Genomic DNA, 16,168 nt, shown 5'->3' with positions numbered 1-16,168 from the left:
GAGTTTTGGCACAAAGGGGTGTCCAGCGATGCTGCCGCTGCCCCTGCACCCCAGCCCTGCCACCGCCCAGCCACGCTTGCAAGACGTTCTTTTCTTCAGAGGAAAGAGGTGGAGGCTGAAGGATGTGCGCTGGTGAAGGATGTGGTTCCGCTAAAAGGATTAAAAAAGAAGAAGAGGAGAAGGAGGAATGATTCTATTCCATGGGCATTGATGTCACTAGGTCTTTGAAACTTCAGATGTTTCCTTTCGGTTATTTCTAAACGTTAAGGCAGAGGCTGGAGTAAAAACGGCTCTGTTCCCCGGGCAGGTTGCGGCGCTCCGTCCAGTTTGCCTGCTGTGTTGGGGACGGTTCCAGTTTGTATAGTTTCTGTTGTCTTTTGAAGAGCCGGCTTCTCTAAAGAGGTCCACGGTTCTGGAGTGACGGCACCTGCACGGCAGCACAGACGTTGCCCATCCAACAGTATCACCCAAAGAGGCCCCGGATATTTCAGAAAACGTCTCTTCTCCTTCCAGGAGGTGGGCCAGCGTCTCCCCACCGCGCCCCAGTTGGCACTAGGCGCCTCAGAGCCCGGGCTCTCCCCTCCAGTCTGGGGTGGGCCGCTCAGCTCCTGCCCCAGCGAACGGCCTGGACCGGTGGTCACAGCCGGGGTCCTCGGTCCGCCCCTCCCTCCTTTGCGAGTGGTTGATGCCACCCGGCAGGGAGGAGCCCCATCTCTCACCGAGATTCTGGCGGTCGCAGAGGCGCCACACTGGAAGGCTGAGGCGACGCGCTAAGGCCAGGCGGCAGGCGGCCCTCTCGGGCGGCGGCGGGGACCGCGGGCGGCACAGCACCCCCGGGGGGCGGCGGGGGCGGCAGCGCCAGCAGCTCCTCGCCCGAGGTCACCGCGCAGTCCTGCTCGGGCTCCGCGTCCCTGCCGCCCGCGGCCACGGTGCCGCCGCTGCGCTTCTTGTCCTCCTCCTTTTTCCACTTCATCCGGCGGTTTTGGAACCAGATCTTGATGTGTCTCTCGGTCAAGTTCAGCATGACGGCCAGCTCCACCCGGCGCGGCCTGGAGATGTATTTGTTGAACAGGAACTCCTTCTCCAGCTCCAGCAGCTGCGCGCGAGTGTAAGCGGTGCGCGTCCGCTTGTTCTCCTCCGGCTCCGCTGCGTAGGCACCGCCTGCGGGCGACACAGCACGTGAATGTGGTCCCTGATCGCTGGCTTCTCCTGCCTGTCCCCACCCGTGCAACCCAACCCTTTTGCCCCAATCCTGGGAGCCCTGGCCCCTTCCCAGCCGCTCCAGCCACCGAGCTCAGGCCCTCTATCCGAGAGCCCAGTCTGGGGCACGCAGCCCTTCCCTAGTAACGTTTGCCTTTTCTTGGAGGTCAGAGCTGCATGGGTTCTCTCCGTGGCTCTATCAAGGAGTGGTTCTAGAATGTGTTCACTTAACTGCTGTTTGGGTTGGTGCTGATTAAAATGCACATAATAGACATCTAAACCGACTGGATTCTACAAAGGCAAAAAAATGTCTTTAATACAGTACTTAAAAAAAAACTTTCTGACGATGACCCACAGTAACAAATACATTTCAAATCATCACCCAGTTCACACACTGATACATATAACTGCCATACCAAAAAATTTAGGACATTAAACCAAACTTTACCACCTATGATGCTATCTAATTTCTCCTATTGTTTACTGTTTCATTAAAAACAAGGTTTCAACCCAGTAAATGGATTTCACGACCGACTGATGGGTGCAACCTTCAGTTTGAAAAACCTTGAGCTAATAAAAATCCCGAGGTTATGACATATATTGTCATATCTGGCCATATATTATCTCTCTATAAAGTTACATTGTTGTAGTCAGCCCCAACTTAAGAGCTGGTAAATTCTCTATAATTGTCATTCTAACCTCGGCTGGGCACCTGCCCTAGACGAGAAGGGAAACCATTCTGAGCCCCGGAGAAGGTCACTGTCAACCCCAGCCTCTGTGTCCTGGGCCCCAAATGCTGGCCAAGGCAGGAGGGGAAGCTAAGGAGGGGAGACGCGGGGCCGGATCCCCCCCCTGGGGAGCTGAGAGCCCGGCAGGGTAGAGGAGCCCCGGGCCCGGGTGGTGAGGAAGCGACAGCCAGGCCTGGCCTGGTAGATTAGCACCGCTCACCCGGTGTTTGCGGCTGTGTGCCTCCAGGCCCTGATCTTTTCCTTTCTGGGTGACATGACGGCTGCGCCCAGGCTGTGGACTCTGGGGCGGTAAGTTCCAGCGAAACACCGGGAAGAGGCCTAAATCGGCGTGTACGTAGGGCAGAGGTATGTGATATTTCTCCTGCGACTGTTGGCTAGAGTTGAAAAGCTAGTGTGTGTGTTTCTGGAATACAACCCACCAGGGGTTTCCCCCCAGGCCAAAAGGAGGTGCCCAGAAGCCAAGGCAGAGGCTCCGGTCCGAGTCAGCAGAGTCCTGCTCGCTGGGGGCGTCTCTCGGAGTCTGAACACTTCAAGCCTTCCTTGGCTTGGGAGAGAAACGAGGGAGACTTGAACACCTAAAAAGGTCCTCTGAAGTTCGTAAATTCAACCCACAACCTCGCGGGGCTTTGGCCCTTTTTCAGCAGCCTCCCCAAAGCGCTCTGAGAGGCTGCGCAAGGCCCACGAGCCCAGGGGTCCTGTGCGTAGGACGAGTTGGCAGGGGGCGAAGGCGTAGGATGGAGGCTGTTGGTGGTTTTGGGAAGACGTCAGGGCCCCCAGTCTGCACTGTTCTCCAAGGCGCAGGGGGCGGCGTTTAGGGGCAAGCCCGCCAGCGAGGCGGCCGCCGTTCATTTCTTAGGGCGAGGATTTTGGAAGTTCCTGTGGTTACTCGTATGCATATCCGATCTACGTATAAAGGCCCTTTGGTCACTTCTTTCTCTCCAGGGGTGTGAAACCCCAGTAGGAGCGGGCAGGCGGGTTCCCAGACCCTTGAAGTTTGGTTCCTTCCAGAGTTTCCGGGGAGGAGGGCCCTGGCCGCGGCAGCATCCTGCAGGCAGCTGCCCGGAGGGCGCCTCCCGCCCCCGACCCCCCGGCGGGCTGAGCCTGCGCTGGGTCAGAGGGCGCAGGCAAAGGCCCCTCCGACCGCGACCCTCCAGCCCGAGGAAGTCACCCTCCCAGGGTTACCCCATCCCCCCGCAAGGCTGCCGATTTTCCTTCGGGTTTTCCTTTCCGGCTCCTTCGGTCCGCCCGAGCCCAAGCTCCACCGGAGCAGGTGTAACACCCCCGGGAGGTGGGGAAGTTACCCCACCGCAGAAAGCCTTTTTCAGATCCTCCCTCGCATTCTTCCTGGGGAAGCCGCGAGGAGGGCCGGGGATTCGAGAAACGCGCGCCCCCCAGCCCCCAGCGCGCCGCGGGGAGGGGGCCCGGGCGGGAGGCAGCTCCTGGCAGGAGACTACGGACTGGGAGTCCCGCGCCCACGGCCCAGGGACGCCGTCCTCCCGCCTCCCAAGAATCCCGCATTTGCCAAGGCTCCGAGGCCTTTGGCCGCGGCCGCGCGGGCTGAGTAAGGGTCGTGCGTGGTTTCGTCGGCGGTGGGGAAGATCGCGGCCGAGTTTGGACCCTGTCCTGCCTCAGGACCTGCCCGGTCCCCACACAGCCTTCGCGAGAAAGTGGGGAGAGGCGAGCCCCGGGGACGAGCCCGGATCTCCCCAAGCCCCTCTTGGCTGCGCCAGGGGCAGAGTCGGGCAGGCTAGCCAGACTCGGCGGACGGGGGCCGAGGATTCCCGGGGCGGGGGCGCGGGCACCTCCAGCCTCTTGCCCCTGACTCCCGACTGTTAGTTGGAAGGAAAAGAAAAGCCCACTATTTGCAGTGCAGGTGTGACTAGAAGTGGCTTCGGCACGGAAGCGATAAGATTGTGTGGCGGCGGCACAGGCCGCGCCAGAACTCGCCGCCGGCTCTGGGCCGGGAAGACCTTCCGTTACAGGCCGGCGCCCGGGGCCCCCTGTTTCGCCTGTGCCAGAGGGCATCTCCTTCCTCGAACTGACTGGCAGGGACGCAGCGCGGGGAGAGCCCGTCAAACACTTTCGTTGGTTCAAAAGTGAATGAGCATCGCAGACGCCTCTCCCAGCTGCTCGGCTTTGAGGGTGAGCGACCAGTCCTCGGCCCTGCGGTGACCCCCCAGCCCCGGCCGCTGGACCCCTTTGCACGCTTGGGTACAGTTTTCCTTCCCTGCTTTCCTGCGCCTACGTAGTGCCCCTGAGGCGGCCTGGCTCTCTTTACTGGAGCCGCCCGCGGGGCTTGGGGGCGGTGCTCAAGGCGAGAAGGGGCCCGGGGCTCCGAAGGCGCGCTCCGGCCGGGTCGGGAGCATCCCAGAGCCCTGCTCGGCTCCCTCGACGCGCACTCCCCGGAGTCCTGGGCGGGCGGACCCCCAGCTGGGGGAGGATTGGAGGGTCCGAAGCCTTGAGCTCGGCCAGGCCTAGGCTCGCAGGGAGCGCGCGGGCTCCTGGAGTTCAGCGGACAGGGAAGGAAGGACTTTAAGCTGCCAGGAAGAGAGCTGAGTGGGAAAGACGCTCCAAATTGGACCAGAAAAGCGCTTCTTTGCAGAATGGCCTTGTTAGCTCCCTGTATGCTTTAGTCCGACTCTAGGTCATCCGTAGGGGCTGGGGACGCAAACTGGGAGCGAATCCTGGGAAGCGCTTGGAGGTAGGGGCAGCCGGGCCGAGAGCGGGTGAGGACAAAGCGGGCGGGAGCCAGGCTTACCTGCCCACTGGCCTTTCCACGCGTGAGCCTTGGTAGACTTCATCCACGGGAAAGGCAGCTGGACGCGGCAGGGCTCCTCCAGGGCGCCCGGCTCAGCTCCATCCGGGAAGGGCCCGGCCGGCGGGCGGGGGAGCGCGAGCTGAGCCGGGAGGTGGTGGTGGAGGTGCGCCACCGCGGGGTCTTCGGCGAGCGGGGGCACCTCGTACGGGGAGATGTCCGGGGGGCTGCCCTGCTCCAGCGCGCCCAGGGCGCCGGGGAATGGAGGCGGCGGCGGCGGCGGCGGCAGCGGCGGGGGCTGGCGGCCCATGTAGAGGCACGCAGGGGGGCTGGCGCTGAACTCTGGCGCCGGGCCGCGCTGGAACGCGCAAGGGTCCTTGTACAGCTGCGTGGCCGCGTAGTACTGCTCCTCGCCATTCATGGCTGCCGCCCGGCCTTGGGGACCAGGAGAAGGGGGCTGGAGCCAGGGACTTGGGGCTGGAGCCAGGGACTTGGAGCTGTGCGGCGCTCCCACTCCCGGAGCCACCCCTGCAGCTTTGACAGCTCGGCACCGCTCGGAGAGGTGACCCGGTGCCGGCGGGACGGGCGGGCGGCCGCGGCGCCATAGGCTCCGCTGTGCCCCACGTGGCTCAGCCTGAGGCCATTATTGGCCTGGCTGGCTGCCTTAAGAAGCCGGGCCCAGGTACCCACGAGCGCCTGAACGTTTCAGTTCTCTCTCTCAGCAGAGTTTACTACACCTGTATGTGCAGCTGGCAGTACTCGCCAAAGTGGGGCACGAATGAAATTATTAGACCTTCTGTTCATTTATAGAAACATATTTTCCTCATACGGTAAACAGTCTATTTTCCTTGTATGTTTGATAATGTACCTATTAGTTCATTGGTATAATTTATAAATTTACATCTGTTGCGGTTGTACACAGACTTTTAAAAAATTGTTAGGGAATACGATCAAAAAAATTTGCGGACCCCAGCTCTACAGGTTGGAAGCAGTTGGTTCTATTTTATTTATGAAACTTGTACACAGCCACGAGTGATGTCAGTGAACTGACACATAAAGATCCAGGATTCGCAGTATGTTTTTGCCTATGGCTGTGCTCCGGGGATTTCTGGAGTGTAAACTATAATTTCAGAAGCATTCACAGTGGCTTCTAAATTTTTTAAAAGGGAAAGGCATTGTTAATTTTTGATTTTGGGAAATTGGGGCTCATTTGGCCAGCTCAGAATGCAGGTTCCTAGAGTGGCAAGGGGGAAAAGAAGTAGCGTCCCCTCTTGTGTCTGGGAGGCGGGGGCAGGGGGTTGGCACCCGGTTTCCAGATCCTTGATGGCTCCCCACGGATCCCGAGACCTGGCCGGAGTCCGTCAGCTGCAGAACATCGATTCCCGCGTCCGACTGAAACAAGGCAGGCCTGGGAGAGGAGCGTTCAGAAAAGAAATAAAAGCGCAGCGTTTTTATGACAATGTCAGTGTTTGGCTCCCACCGATTCGGTAACTTCTGGGCCCTCTGGGGTCCTCACTGAATAGAGACGCTTTTTCAGATCCAGTGGTGCAGACGGACTGTCTCCGGGTCGCGTTGGCACATAACCTCGGACCCAGGCAGGATCAACGCCGCCGACCGGTTCGCCTTAGGCGTCCTGCCGAAGTGACCACAGTCCTCGAACCGTCACGAGGGTTTTAGAAAAACTGGACACCATTGCAGAAAAGCCTGGGCAAGAGGGATCGTGAACCACAAGGAACCAGCAAGAGGAAATCACTGCACTGACTTTCCTAAACTGCAAACTACATCCAGTCCTTTACGAGGTAGATTTAATATGTTTCCTTCTGGTGGAAATACACGAATGCATACGGATTGAGTGCGCTACCCTGAAATACGCCTCGTTTTCATTAAAAAGCAAAAGCTAGTTGGGAATCTGGACTTCTCTGCAGATTCCTTCTCTTGTGAGACGCTGGTGCCGTGTCAACATCTGTGTTGGGATGAGCGCTGGGCACCGAGTGGTCCGCGCGACGGTGGGGACGCGCGCAGCTCCGGGGATCGTCGGAGCGCCGGCTCTCGCCAAAGGGCAGGCTGAGAGCGGCCGGGCAGCGGGGGGAGTTCCGGCGATTTCTTCAGGGAAAAGGGCCACCTGCAGTCCGAGGGGGCCAGGGAGCGAAAGGCCATGGGACCCGCGCACCTAATCTCTCCGCACCCGCGTCAATGAGTCCATTGTTCGCGGCGTCCGCGGAGGACCCGCTATCACCGGCCGCGAGCGACCACATCGATCAGGAGGGCAGGGCTGGAGGGGGGTTGCCGGGCCGCGGCGTGTTGACCCTCGGAGATAATCTGCCGAGTCGCCGCGGGTTGACTTGGCGACGTGGTTATGAGCGGGCGGCAGCACCGCTTGGGACAAAGATCGGCCACCTTCCCCCCTCCCCCTCTCTCTCTTCCTCTCGCTCGCCCCCTCGGCGGTCCCTCTGCTAGGGCGCTCCAGCAGCCCCCTCCTCCCCCTCCGCTGCTGCGGCCTCGCCCGCCCCCTCCCCCCAGATCCAGAGTGTTTACTTTGCACTTCTCGTCTAATTGCACATTTCTGTAAATTGGTCTCCATTTCGATGCTTCATTTGCTCCCATTTAATATTTTTGCTCGGCCCTGCAGAAAGAAAAGGGGCATTCAGCAGAAAGCAAATCCGCCCCCTGCGCGCGCTGGCAAAATCCGGGAACCCCGGGCTGAACCACGACAACCACGACAACACGCGGGGGAGGGGGCGGTGTGGGCTGGAGATGTCCCACCCAGGCCTCCCCACCCTCACAATGAGCATTTGCTGAAGCTGGCTGCCCAAAAAAATGACCCAGGAAACCACGGCCAAACAGCCGCTTGTTATTGTTCTTATTAGGTGGGATGAAGGTAGGGGGATTTTTGGATTGGCTAATTATAATGTACATACATATACCCGCCACCGAGCAAGGTCGTGTGTTGTGTTTCTTCTGTGGATATAGCTCAGGGTACCATAAAAGCGCCAAGTCCATTACAGGTGAAATGCATTTCCGCTCTGAATCTCCGCTGACGCCTGCGCCCCTCTCGCCTCGCACAGGCCCGGGAGCGATACTGAGCCATTAGGCGAGAGCCTTCTCGAGCCATTTAACAGCAGCTCTTATGGATAAATAAACAAAAAAGGCTGTAAACCAATTATAGTGTGGACAGTGAAAAAGTCGTTTATTAGCAGGACGTCCTGATGGCCCTCGCTGATATTGGAGGTCCTAGCCTGCCCTCTCCCCCCTTCCCTTACCGAGGCGCGGCTTGCCCCTGGAAAACACAGGTTACCTTGTTCTCAGTCAGTGGCTGAGTCTTCCTCGGTGGTTTCACAAGCACGCCAAGGGCTGAATTTGGCTTGGCGATGAGAATTTTTAAGCCGTTGTATTCCATTATAAAGGGAAAACAATATGTGAACATCACTTAACTCTGAGGCTGTGTTTGTGATGAATTTGTGTGGAATTTATTAGAGGGTGTCCTTTATAATTAATTTGCTGTTAAAAATAAAAATTAAATTATACCCTGAGTTGAAGTACTAAAGCTAATGATGGGATGTATGGAATGAGAATACTCGTCCATAATGTACTTTCAATTTTGGTAGATCACCCAGTTTTTAGTCCCCCCAGGGTAGTCATCCTTCTTACTCGGGATTTCCTCAGAGTCTGGTACCCAGGTCTGAGAGAGGCCAAGGAAAACCTAATTTGTTCAGGAAAAAGGACCTCAGACTTTGAATCAAAGACTTTCCATTGATTCCTAGGACAAAATAATCGAGCAAAATTAAGTGGAGAGTTGAAATTATTTTCCAGGTAATTCAGCACCCCCATCGTATAGATAAATGCAGCCTAAAAATCTAATTTAATTGGACAATTGTCCGTTCTCTACCTCACTGGCTCTCTTTATGGTGAAAGAAGAGTGGAAGGGGCCCATGGGGGGCTGCACCCCAGGACTGGGCTTAGTGCTTCTCCCCCTGCCCCCCCCCCCCCGCCCCCAGACACCAGCCCTTTCCTCCTGTTTTTGTTTAATCCTTCTGAGGCCCTCAGTTTACTTTGCAGCTGAAAGGAAAAGTGGGAACGGAAGTCGAGACTCCAAAGGGTCTAAGCTCGCCCCTCCTCCAGCATCCCTGTGGCTGCCCTTGCAGCTCTGGGCTCATCCCGGCTCTCACCCGGGCTCCCGTCTGTGCTCTGTCATCCAGATATGCAGTCTCCAGAAACCCCAGGCCTTGTCATTTCCCTTCTCATCTTAGTCCTGGATAACCAGCTTCTTGCTTCCATTGAGGTTCCCTTTCTTAGCCCTCCACCGCCCCTCCCATCACCGATTCCTGACTAATCCTTTGTTCTCCTGGGAGCCTTTCCTTACCTCCACGTTCCTGCTGGAGCCCAAAGAAGCCTTGACCCACACTTTCTGGTCACTCCAGCCGCCTTCCTGAGCCGTTCTGCATTTCACTTGGCTTATTGGTTCGAAGGAGGAGTATTTTCAATTTATTGATCAAACACCTATATAGCTCTTAGTGTACCTGTCTGCTATGTCTTTGATGACACAAATTCAGTAGTAGAAATTTGTTTTGGCTTTGGTATATGATGGAAAGGTCTTAGGAGTTGCATATACCTGTGTTCCAAATCTGCCCTGCACAAGCTGTGTCCCGTGGCAAGTTATATAACTCCCTGAAACTGCTCTGTCCTTATTTGTAAAATGAAACCAATGGTACTGCTCCATATAATATACCCATCGCACAGAGTAATAATAATAGCAAACACATGGAACCAGATACTGTTGCAAGTATTTTACATATGTCAGTCCTCACTAAAATCCCAGGGGGTGGATACTATTATTCCCATTTGACTGTGGAGGAAACTGAGGCATAGAGGTGTTACTGGCTGTGGAATCACACAGCCAATAAGTGGCAGAGCCTAGATCCAAGCTGAGGAGGTCTGGTTTTAGAATCCATTCTCCTGGCCATGACATCATACTATCTTGCTATATAGTAGCACTCAAGAAATATTTTTTATTATTTTTGTGATATTTCAATGAGACAAAATGTCCAATGTTCCTGGCACTTCATAGGCACTCGGTAAGTGGTCATCTTTTCCTTGCTTCCCTGGCATTGCTTTTAATGTGCCTACAAGCATTTAACTATTGGTAATTGCTGTAGCCCAAAGAGCCACAGAGCTCTTACCATAAGCCCATGTCTAAGGACATTCCCAGACAGGTAGGCCTGGAAAGGAATATTCAGGAACACTGAGGAAGCACCGGGTGGATATATGCCTGTGTTTTAGGGGAATATGCCCCCAAATGGGGCCCTGCTTAAAGGGGATAGAGGAGGGGAGGGCCGGGTGGCACGCTCTCCAGCCAGCCCTGACCACACCACACAGAGAGAAACAGGGGTGGGGAGATCCGGGGCTTCTTCTCTACATCCAGGAAAGCCCAAAAGAAAGACCTGAGCCAATCACATCCTTACTGGGATGACCTCCCCGCCCCCCCCCCCATAGGTGAGGAATGCAGCATCTAAGCCCGTCTGGTAGCCAGAGACCCTTCCTACTGCATTTCCCATGGTTCTTCCATTTCCAGGTTGGAGAGGAAGCGGTCATCGCAGGCTCAGAGGAAACCCTCATATGTCTCAGGAGAGGAGGATTCTGGTGTCCCGGCTGAAGCAGGGCTGGAATCCTGCCCCATTCCTGCCTCTTGCAGGTCACAAGGGTGGTCATTGCCACCCTGGTCCTCTTTGTGAGGGTGTAGAAACACCCTTGTCAAAGTGTTTCCTCTGCGTGTCCCCCAAATCTAAGACCCATACAAGAGTGTTAAAGTTAGCACTCTACGGGGATTGAAGTGGGAGAGGCAGCTCCAAACTCGGAACGGCAGTGCCGAGACCCTCGCTCTTGGTTTTCTGTGGTGGATCCATGCCTTCTCTTGCGGAGGTTAAAGTAAAGGCTCGTTATTTGACTGTGGTCTCAACCCCATTGAGTTTTCCCCTTGGTATTTCTTCCTATGGTAGATATGGCTTATCAGTGTATCCTCGTGCAGAGATAAGCTGTATTTGAATACATTTATTTTCTCCAGTTAGATATCGCAACACATTACGTTTAGGCAAATCCCACAAAGGTACAGACTCCTACCAATCAATGAAATCACAAGGGTTCATAGTGTTTCTGGAAATGTGATTCATGAACCGTGTGTGTCAAAATCACTGGGTTGCTTATAACATGTGATTTCTGAGCCCAGTCCCGGACCAACTGAATAATCATATGGAGCTGGCGTGGGACTTGGGATTCTGCATTTTAAATACACCCAAGGGCTTCCCTGGTGGCACAGTGGTTAAGAATCCGCCTGCCAATGCAGGAGTCACGGGTTCGAGCCCTGGTCCGGGAAGATCCCACATGCCGCGGAGCCACTAAGCCCGTGTGCCACAACTACTGAGCCTGCGCTCTAGAGCCCACGAGCCACAACTACTGAGTCCGCGTGCCACAACTACTGAAGCCTGTGGGCCTAGAGCCCGTGCTTCGCAGCAAGAGAAGCCACCGCAATGAGAAACGCACGCACCGCAACGGAGAGTAGCCCCCTCTCGCTGCAACTAGAGAAAAGCCCACGCATGGCAACGAAGACCCAACACAGCCAATAAATAAATAAATAAAAAACAAATACACCCAAGGTCATTCTCATGCACACTATGAATTGAGAACAACAACAACAAACACTTAAACTATAATTTATTTGCTCTATGGAGGCTCATAGATACTCTTAAAGAACAAGCATGAAGCACAGACATTCAAACTAAAATATACCTCTATGTCCTAAGATTGTTGTGAGGTTAAAGTGAGGAAATGCATGGAAACATGTCCAAGTCAGTGCAGAAAACATGTTATTTGAAACTCTGCTTGGACAACACACATGCAAATCCCAAACATCTTTGTAGATTTCCCCTTCTCTCTTACACATCCATTCTTTCTCTACGTGACTAAAGAGAAAGAATCAGCATGATCTTACTTTATTATCGTGTTTTCTCCCACTGAGCTCTTTATTATTTTTTCATTTCAGAAGGATTTATTCTTAAGAAATGCACGAAATCTCACGAGATAAATGGGAATTTACATATATTTCACATAAGGTTTTTTAAAAAAATTTATTTATTTTTATTGGGGTATAGTTGTTTTACAATGTTGTGTTAGTTTCCACTGTACAGCGAAGTGAAGTGGAGTTCCCTGTGCTATACAGCAGGTTCTCATTAGTTATCTATTTTATACATAGTAGTGTATACATGTCAATCCCAGTCTCCCAATTCATCCCACTCCCCTTTCCCCTCTTGATGTCCATACGTTTGTTCTCTATGACTGTGTCTCTATTTCTGCCTTGCAGACAGGTTCATCTGTACCATTTTTCTAGATTCCACATATATGCGTTAATATACGATATGTATTTTTCTCTTTCTGACTTACTTCACTGTGTATGACAGTCTTTAGGTCCCCAGGCCTCTACAAATGACCCCATTTCGTTCCTTTTTATGGCTGAGAAATATTCCATTGTATATATGTACCACATCTTCTTTATCCATTCGTCTGTCGATGGGCATTTAGGTTGCTTCCATGACCTGGCTATTGTAAATAGTGCCGCAATGAACATTGGGGTGCATGTGTCATTTTGAGTTATGGTTTTCTCTGAGTATATGCCCAGTAGTGGGATTGCTGGGTCATATGGTAATTCTATTTTTAGTTCTTTAAGGAACCTCCATACTGTTCTCCATAGTGGCTGTATCAATTTACATTCCCACCAACAGTGCAAGAGGGTTCCCTTTTCTCCACACCCTCTCCAGCATTTATTGTTTGTAGATTTTTTGATGATGGCCATTTTGACCAGTGTAAGGTGATACCTCGTTGTAGTCTTGATTTGCATTTCTCTAATAATTAGTGATGTTGAGCATCTTTTCATGTACCACTGAGCTCTTTAGAAGCAGTGGGACTCTCCTTGGGGTGTTAATGTGGCTCCAGCGTGGGCTCAGAGAGGTTGAGCTGGGCATTTCCAGCCACAGCAGCTAACATATAAGGGCAAATAAAGGGAGACAATAAAACCAAAACAAATTGATCCATCTCCAGGCAGTACCATTAACTTGTGTCTTAATGCCATACGCTCCCTAGACTGAACATGACCAAATAGCTTCCTTTAAAAGTAAATGAATTTTATATAATTTGCAGCTAATTCCATTTAATTCTGCCCACATGAGCATGTGATAAGGGAATGTTAAGCTGGTCAATAACCACAGGCTAAAAGGGGCATTCAGGAGGTGGCTAGTGTTTGATTTCCAAGTGGTCTGGCTCAGCGCTGAGAAATCCAGATTACTATGAGTGTGTTGGTTTCTTGGTTGTTTGCTTTCTGTTCTCCTAGCTCCTGAGTAAAGAGCAGTGAGAAAACACTAGGATCCCATCTGTCACAATGAGGCCAGTTACAATAATAACAACTACTTCTTTTTATAAAATCATTCTTGGTCTGACAAACTCCCTTTGGACTGCAGGGAATCAGGAAGAGTAAAAATAATAGAATCAATAACAACTTTGTTATCTAGTAACTTAAACAACCCTTGCCTGCTGGGATGGCAGAACAGGCTTTCTTATCTTGGAAACAGGAAAACTTTCTGGATAGTAAATTATTTTTCACAGAATGTTTCTAAATGGATTAGGTTTCTAGAGAAAGTGCCTAAGGTAGGAACCATGCCAAATTCTAATCACTTAGACGCAATATTTTAAAACATGGGAAGGAATTTGGGTCTTTAAATCTAATATATATTATTTCTTCTTTTTGTTTAATAAAACATCAATGGTTGTACAATTATTTGAATTTTGAAAACCTTAAATGTGAAATTCTCATTTAAATATCTGAATCCTCTGGTCAACTTGATTTTCATTCCTGCATCAGTACATGCCGTGTGTGTGTGTGTGTGTGTGTGTGTGTGTGTGTGTGTGCTGTTCTGAGAGCTTTCCTAATTCACACCCAAGTCTTCACAGTCAGGAGGAAGTGCTCTCTCTGCTGAACAATCTCTCTAAATAAAACAGCAGGGAGTGGGCCTGTTTTGATTTGGGTGTTCCATGTTTATTTCTTTGCATGTAAATATTTATGACTCTGCTCAATAGTCAAGAAATATATCTTGGTTTGAAGAGAGCCATCTCTCCTACAATGCAGGCATTCATAACAGCAACTAACTAATGATAACACAGGCCAAAGAGATTCTCCTGGCTTGATTCATTCAGATAGCTGAAGGGAAAGTAGAAGCTGAGGGGCTTAAATTATCAAGTTAGTCTGTTTTTACTGCTCCAATTCACACCTAAGCTGTCACTTGGATGCCAAGCTTTCAGAACAGACCCAATTGGTTCACATTTCACTGTCATTCTAACACCTTATATAGGGTGTCCTTAAAGTCTGAACACAAGCAACCATACATGACATTTTGTATTCCATGTATACAAAAAAAATTTTTATCTGTGTATGCCAGATTTTATGACCAGCCTATACATAAACTGACCTAAATTTCTATTGGTTTTTTTGGGGAAAGAGGCACATACATATGGACCTAAAATTCAGTTTAGGGGAAGAAAATCTTTTCTGTGTTTACTAATGCTGTATTGTAAAACACAATCAATCAACGCTGTCTGCTTCATTTACAAAGCAATTTATTAGACTCTGCCAACATGGTCACAGTCAAGCCTTGAAGTTTCTAAAAGTTGGAGTTAGAGATTGCCATGAATCCAGATAAACAGCAGTGTTTTCTTACCTTCCCAGCAAATTGTGACAGGTGATAACAAAAAGACAAACACAGCCTCTAGCCCCTAAACTGGGTTATCTGTCTCCTGGCCTGTAATTACACAGAATTTGGAGTTTTCTCAAGAGACTGGAGTGACACTGTTTACCTTTTTGTATTTATATGACCAGTAGCCAAACTTAAATATAATAACTAGAGAAGTTCAGTAAGGAAAAGTACTTACTGGGAAGCATTCAAATTTCCCCCTTTTCTCCTGCTGGTTTCCTTATGAGCCTCATCCCTTCAAGCCCCAGGGGCTTTTTTTGAAAAGAATACTGATCTTTTTCCATCTACTCTTTATAATATTCTAGGACTTTGGTTCTGATTATTGCTTGACATGAGGAAAGAAAAGAACTGGAGATGGTTTATCTACATTTCAGCTGAAAAAATAATTTAACAAAGTTGAGTGGTGTTTCAACAAGTTTTTTTTTTTTTTGACCAGTATGTTGGGTAAAGGGCGGAGGAATGGTCTCGAAACCAAGTAGATAGGCACATGGCCAGACCAGCTTCTCATTCTTCATCTAATTCAAGCTCCCTTTTCTCAAAAATGTACTTGAAAAGACTCGATTTTGTTTAACTTTTAAGAAAATCACTAATTAGGGGAATCGAAGCAGTTAGCACCTTAGCACCAATTTTTGCACACAGCCTTCACATCTATCAGGTTACTAAATGTTTCACAAATTTCATCTCCATTCTCTCACCCTCTCCATCCACAAGGGGCCCTAAAGCACTTCTTCAGTTTATACCAAGGTGTCATTGTAGTTCTTTCTCACTTGTTGGCTGGAAGGAAAACATTGTACTACAATCAGTAAGCAAAGATACCAAAGTTACAGTTCTGATTTTGTTGCTTTAGTCAAGCAGCTCTTTGAGGTTGTAATAAATGTCACAGATCATTTCCCCAGAAGAAGGCACAAGTGTGTAAGCACACAAAATTCTGCATGAGATTTCAGGAAATTCATAACTCCCTGCTTCCCCAGCCCTGTCCACTGCCATCCTTCACAAGGCAAGGTTTACTTGGAACCAGTCCATGCCCGACTCTTGCTTTTCATCCCCATTTCTGGAATTTGGGTCGATGGTACAGTGCACTAGCTGGACCTTTGCAAACATTGCTTCCTTGTAAATATTCACAATGATCACTGTTTGTTTATTTGCCTGAATACTCATGCTATGTACAGAGGACTTATACATTAAATAATTATTGCTCAACTTTCTGACTGTAGTCACCTGTTCCACGAAGATAATAAACATAATGAGGTCAAATGGTGAGTTTGGAGGAGGTGAATTTATAATTCTAAGATTTATCAGGAATTTATAGACTTACAGATACATTGAGCTGTGACCTTGATCTGTTGTCATAAATGGTAGCTGGCTTAAGATTGTTCTTCCCTCCCTCCTTCCAGTAGACTCTTGTCTGAATGTCTACTCTGTACCAGGCACTGTGGCAGGCTTTGGGGATGAAGCAGAATAACACATGATCCCTGGGATCCAGTCTTAGATTCCAGTGCTGGGAAGGAAGCAAACTCATAAACACACACACAGTAAAGAACTCCAGATGCCCTGAGAGTGTGGTTCTTCCACCTTTTACTGGGAGCTGGTGAACACACTACTCCTGGAGAGACACTCGGCTTTCCTGTGGGGCCCTGTTTTCAGTTATTTCCTGAAAGCAGGTAGGGTATGGTCTG

General features: G+C 50.9%; 1 protein-coding gene across 1 annotated transcript; it reads right to left on the bottom strand.

Moving 5' to 3' along the window:
* Window positions 1-715: 715 nt before the first annotated feature.
* PDX1 (pancreatic and duodenal homeobox 1) lies at window positions 716-5,125 on the bottom strand. Its single transcript, XM_059902961.1, has 2 exons — window positions 4,708-5,125; window positions 716-1,161 (listed from the first exon to the last, which is right to left on the bottom strand). The coding sequence occupies exons 1-2, from the start codon at window positions 5,123-5,125 to the stop codon at window positions 716-718; spliced, it is 864 nt and encodes a 287-aa protein (XP_059758944.1).
* Between the last annotated feature and the right edge of the window lie 11,043 nt (window positions 5,126-16,168).

The sequence above is a fragment of the Balaenoptera ricei genome, chromosome 18 (assembly GCF_028023285.1).
Source record: "Balaenoptera ricei isolate mBalRic1 chromosome 18, mBalRic1.hap2, whole genome shotgun sequence".
Lineage (NCBI taxonomy): Eukaryota > Metazoa > Chordata > Mammalia > Artiodactyla > Balaenopteridae > Balaenoptera > Balaenoptera ricei.
The sequence above is the reverse complement of the archived record's forward strand: the minus strand, read 5'-3'. Positions and strand labels throughout refer to the sequence as shown.

Coding starts and splice junctions, on each gene's coding strand:
- PDX1 (XM_059902961.1), bottom strand. CDS start 5,125: ATGAATGGCGAGGAGCAGTACTACGCGGCCACGCAGCTGTACAAGGAC. Junction 1,162..4,707: donor GTGGAAAGGCCAGTGGGCAG/GTAAGCCTGGCT, acceptor TGTCGCCCGCAG/GCGGTGCCTACGCAGCGGAG.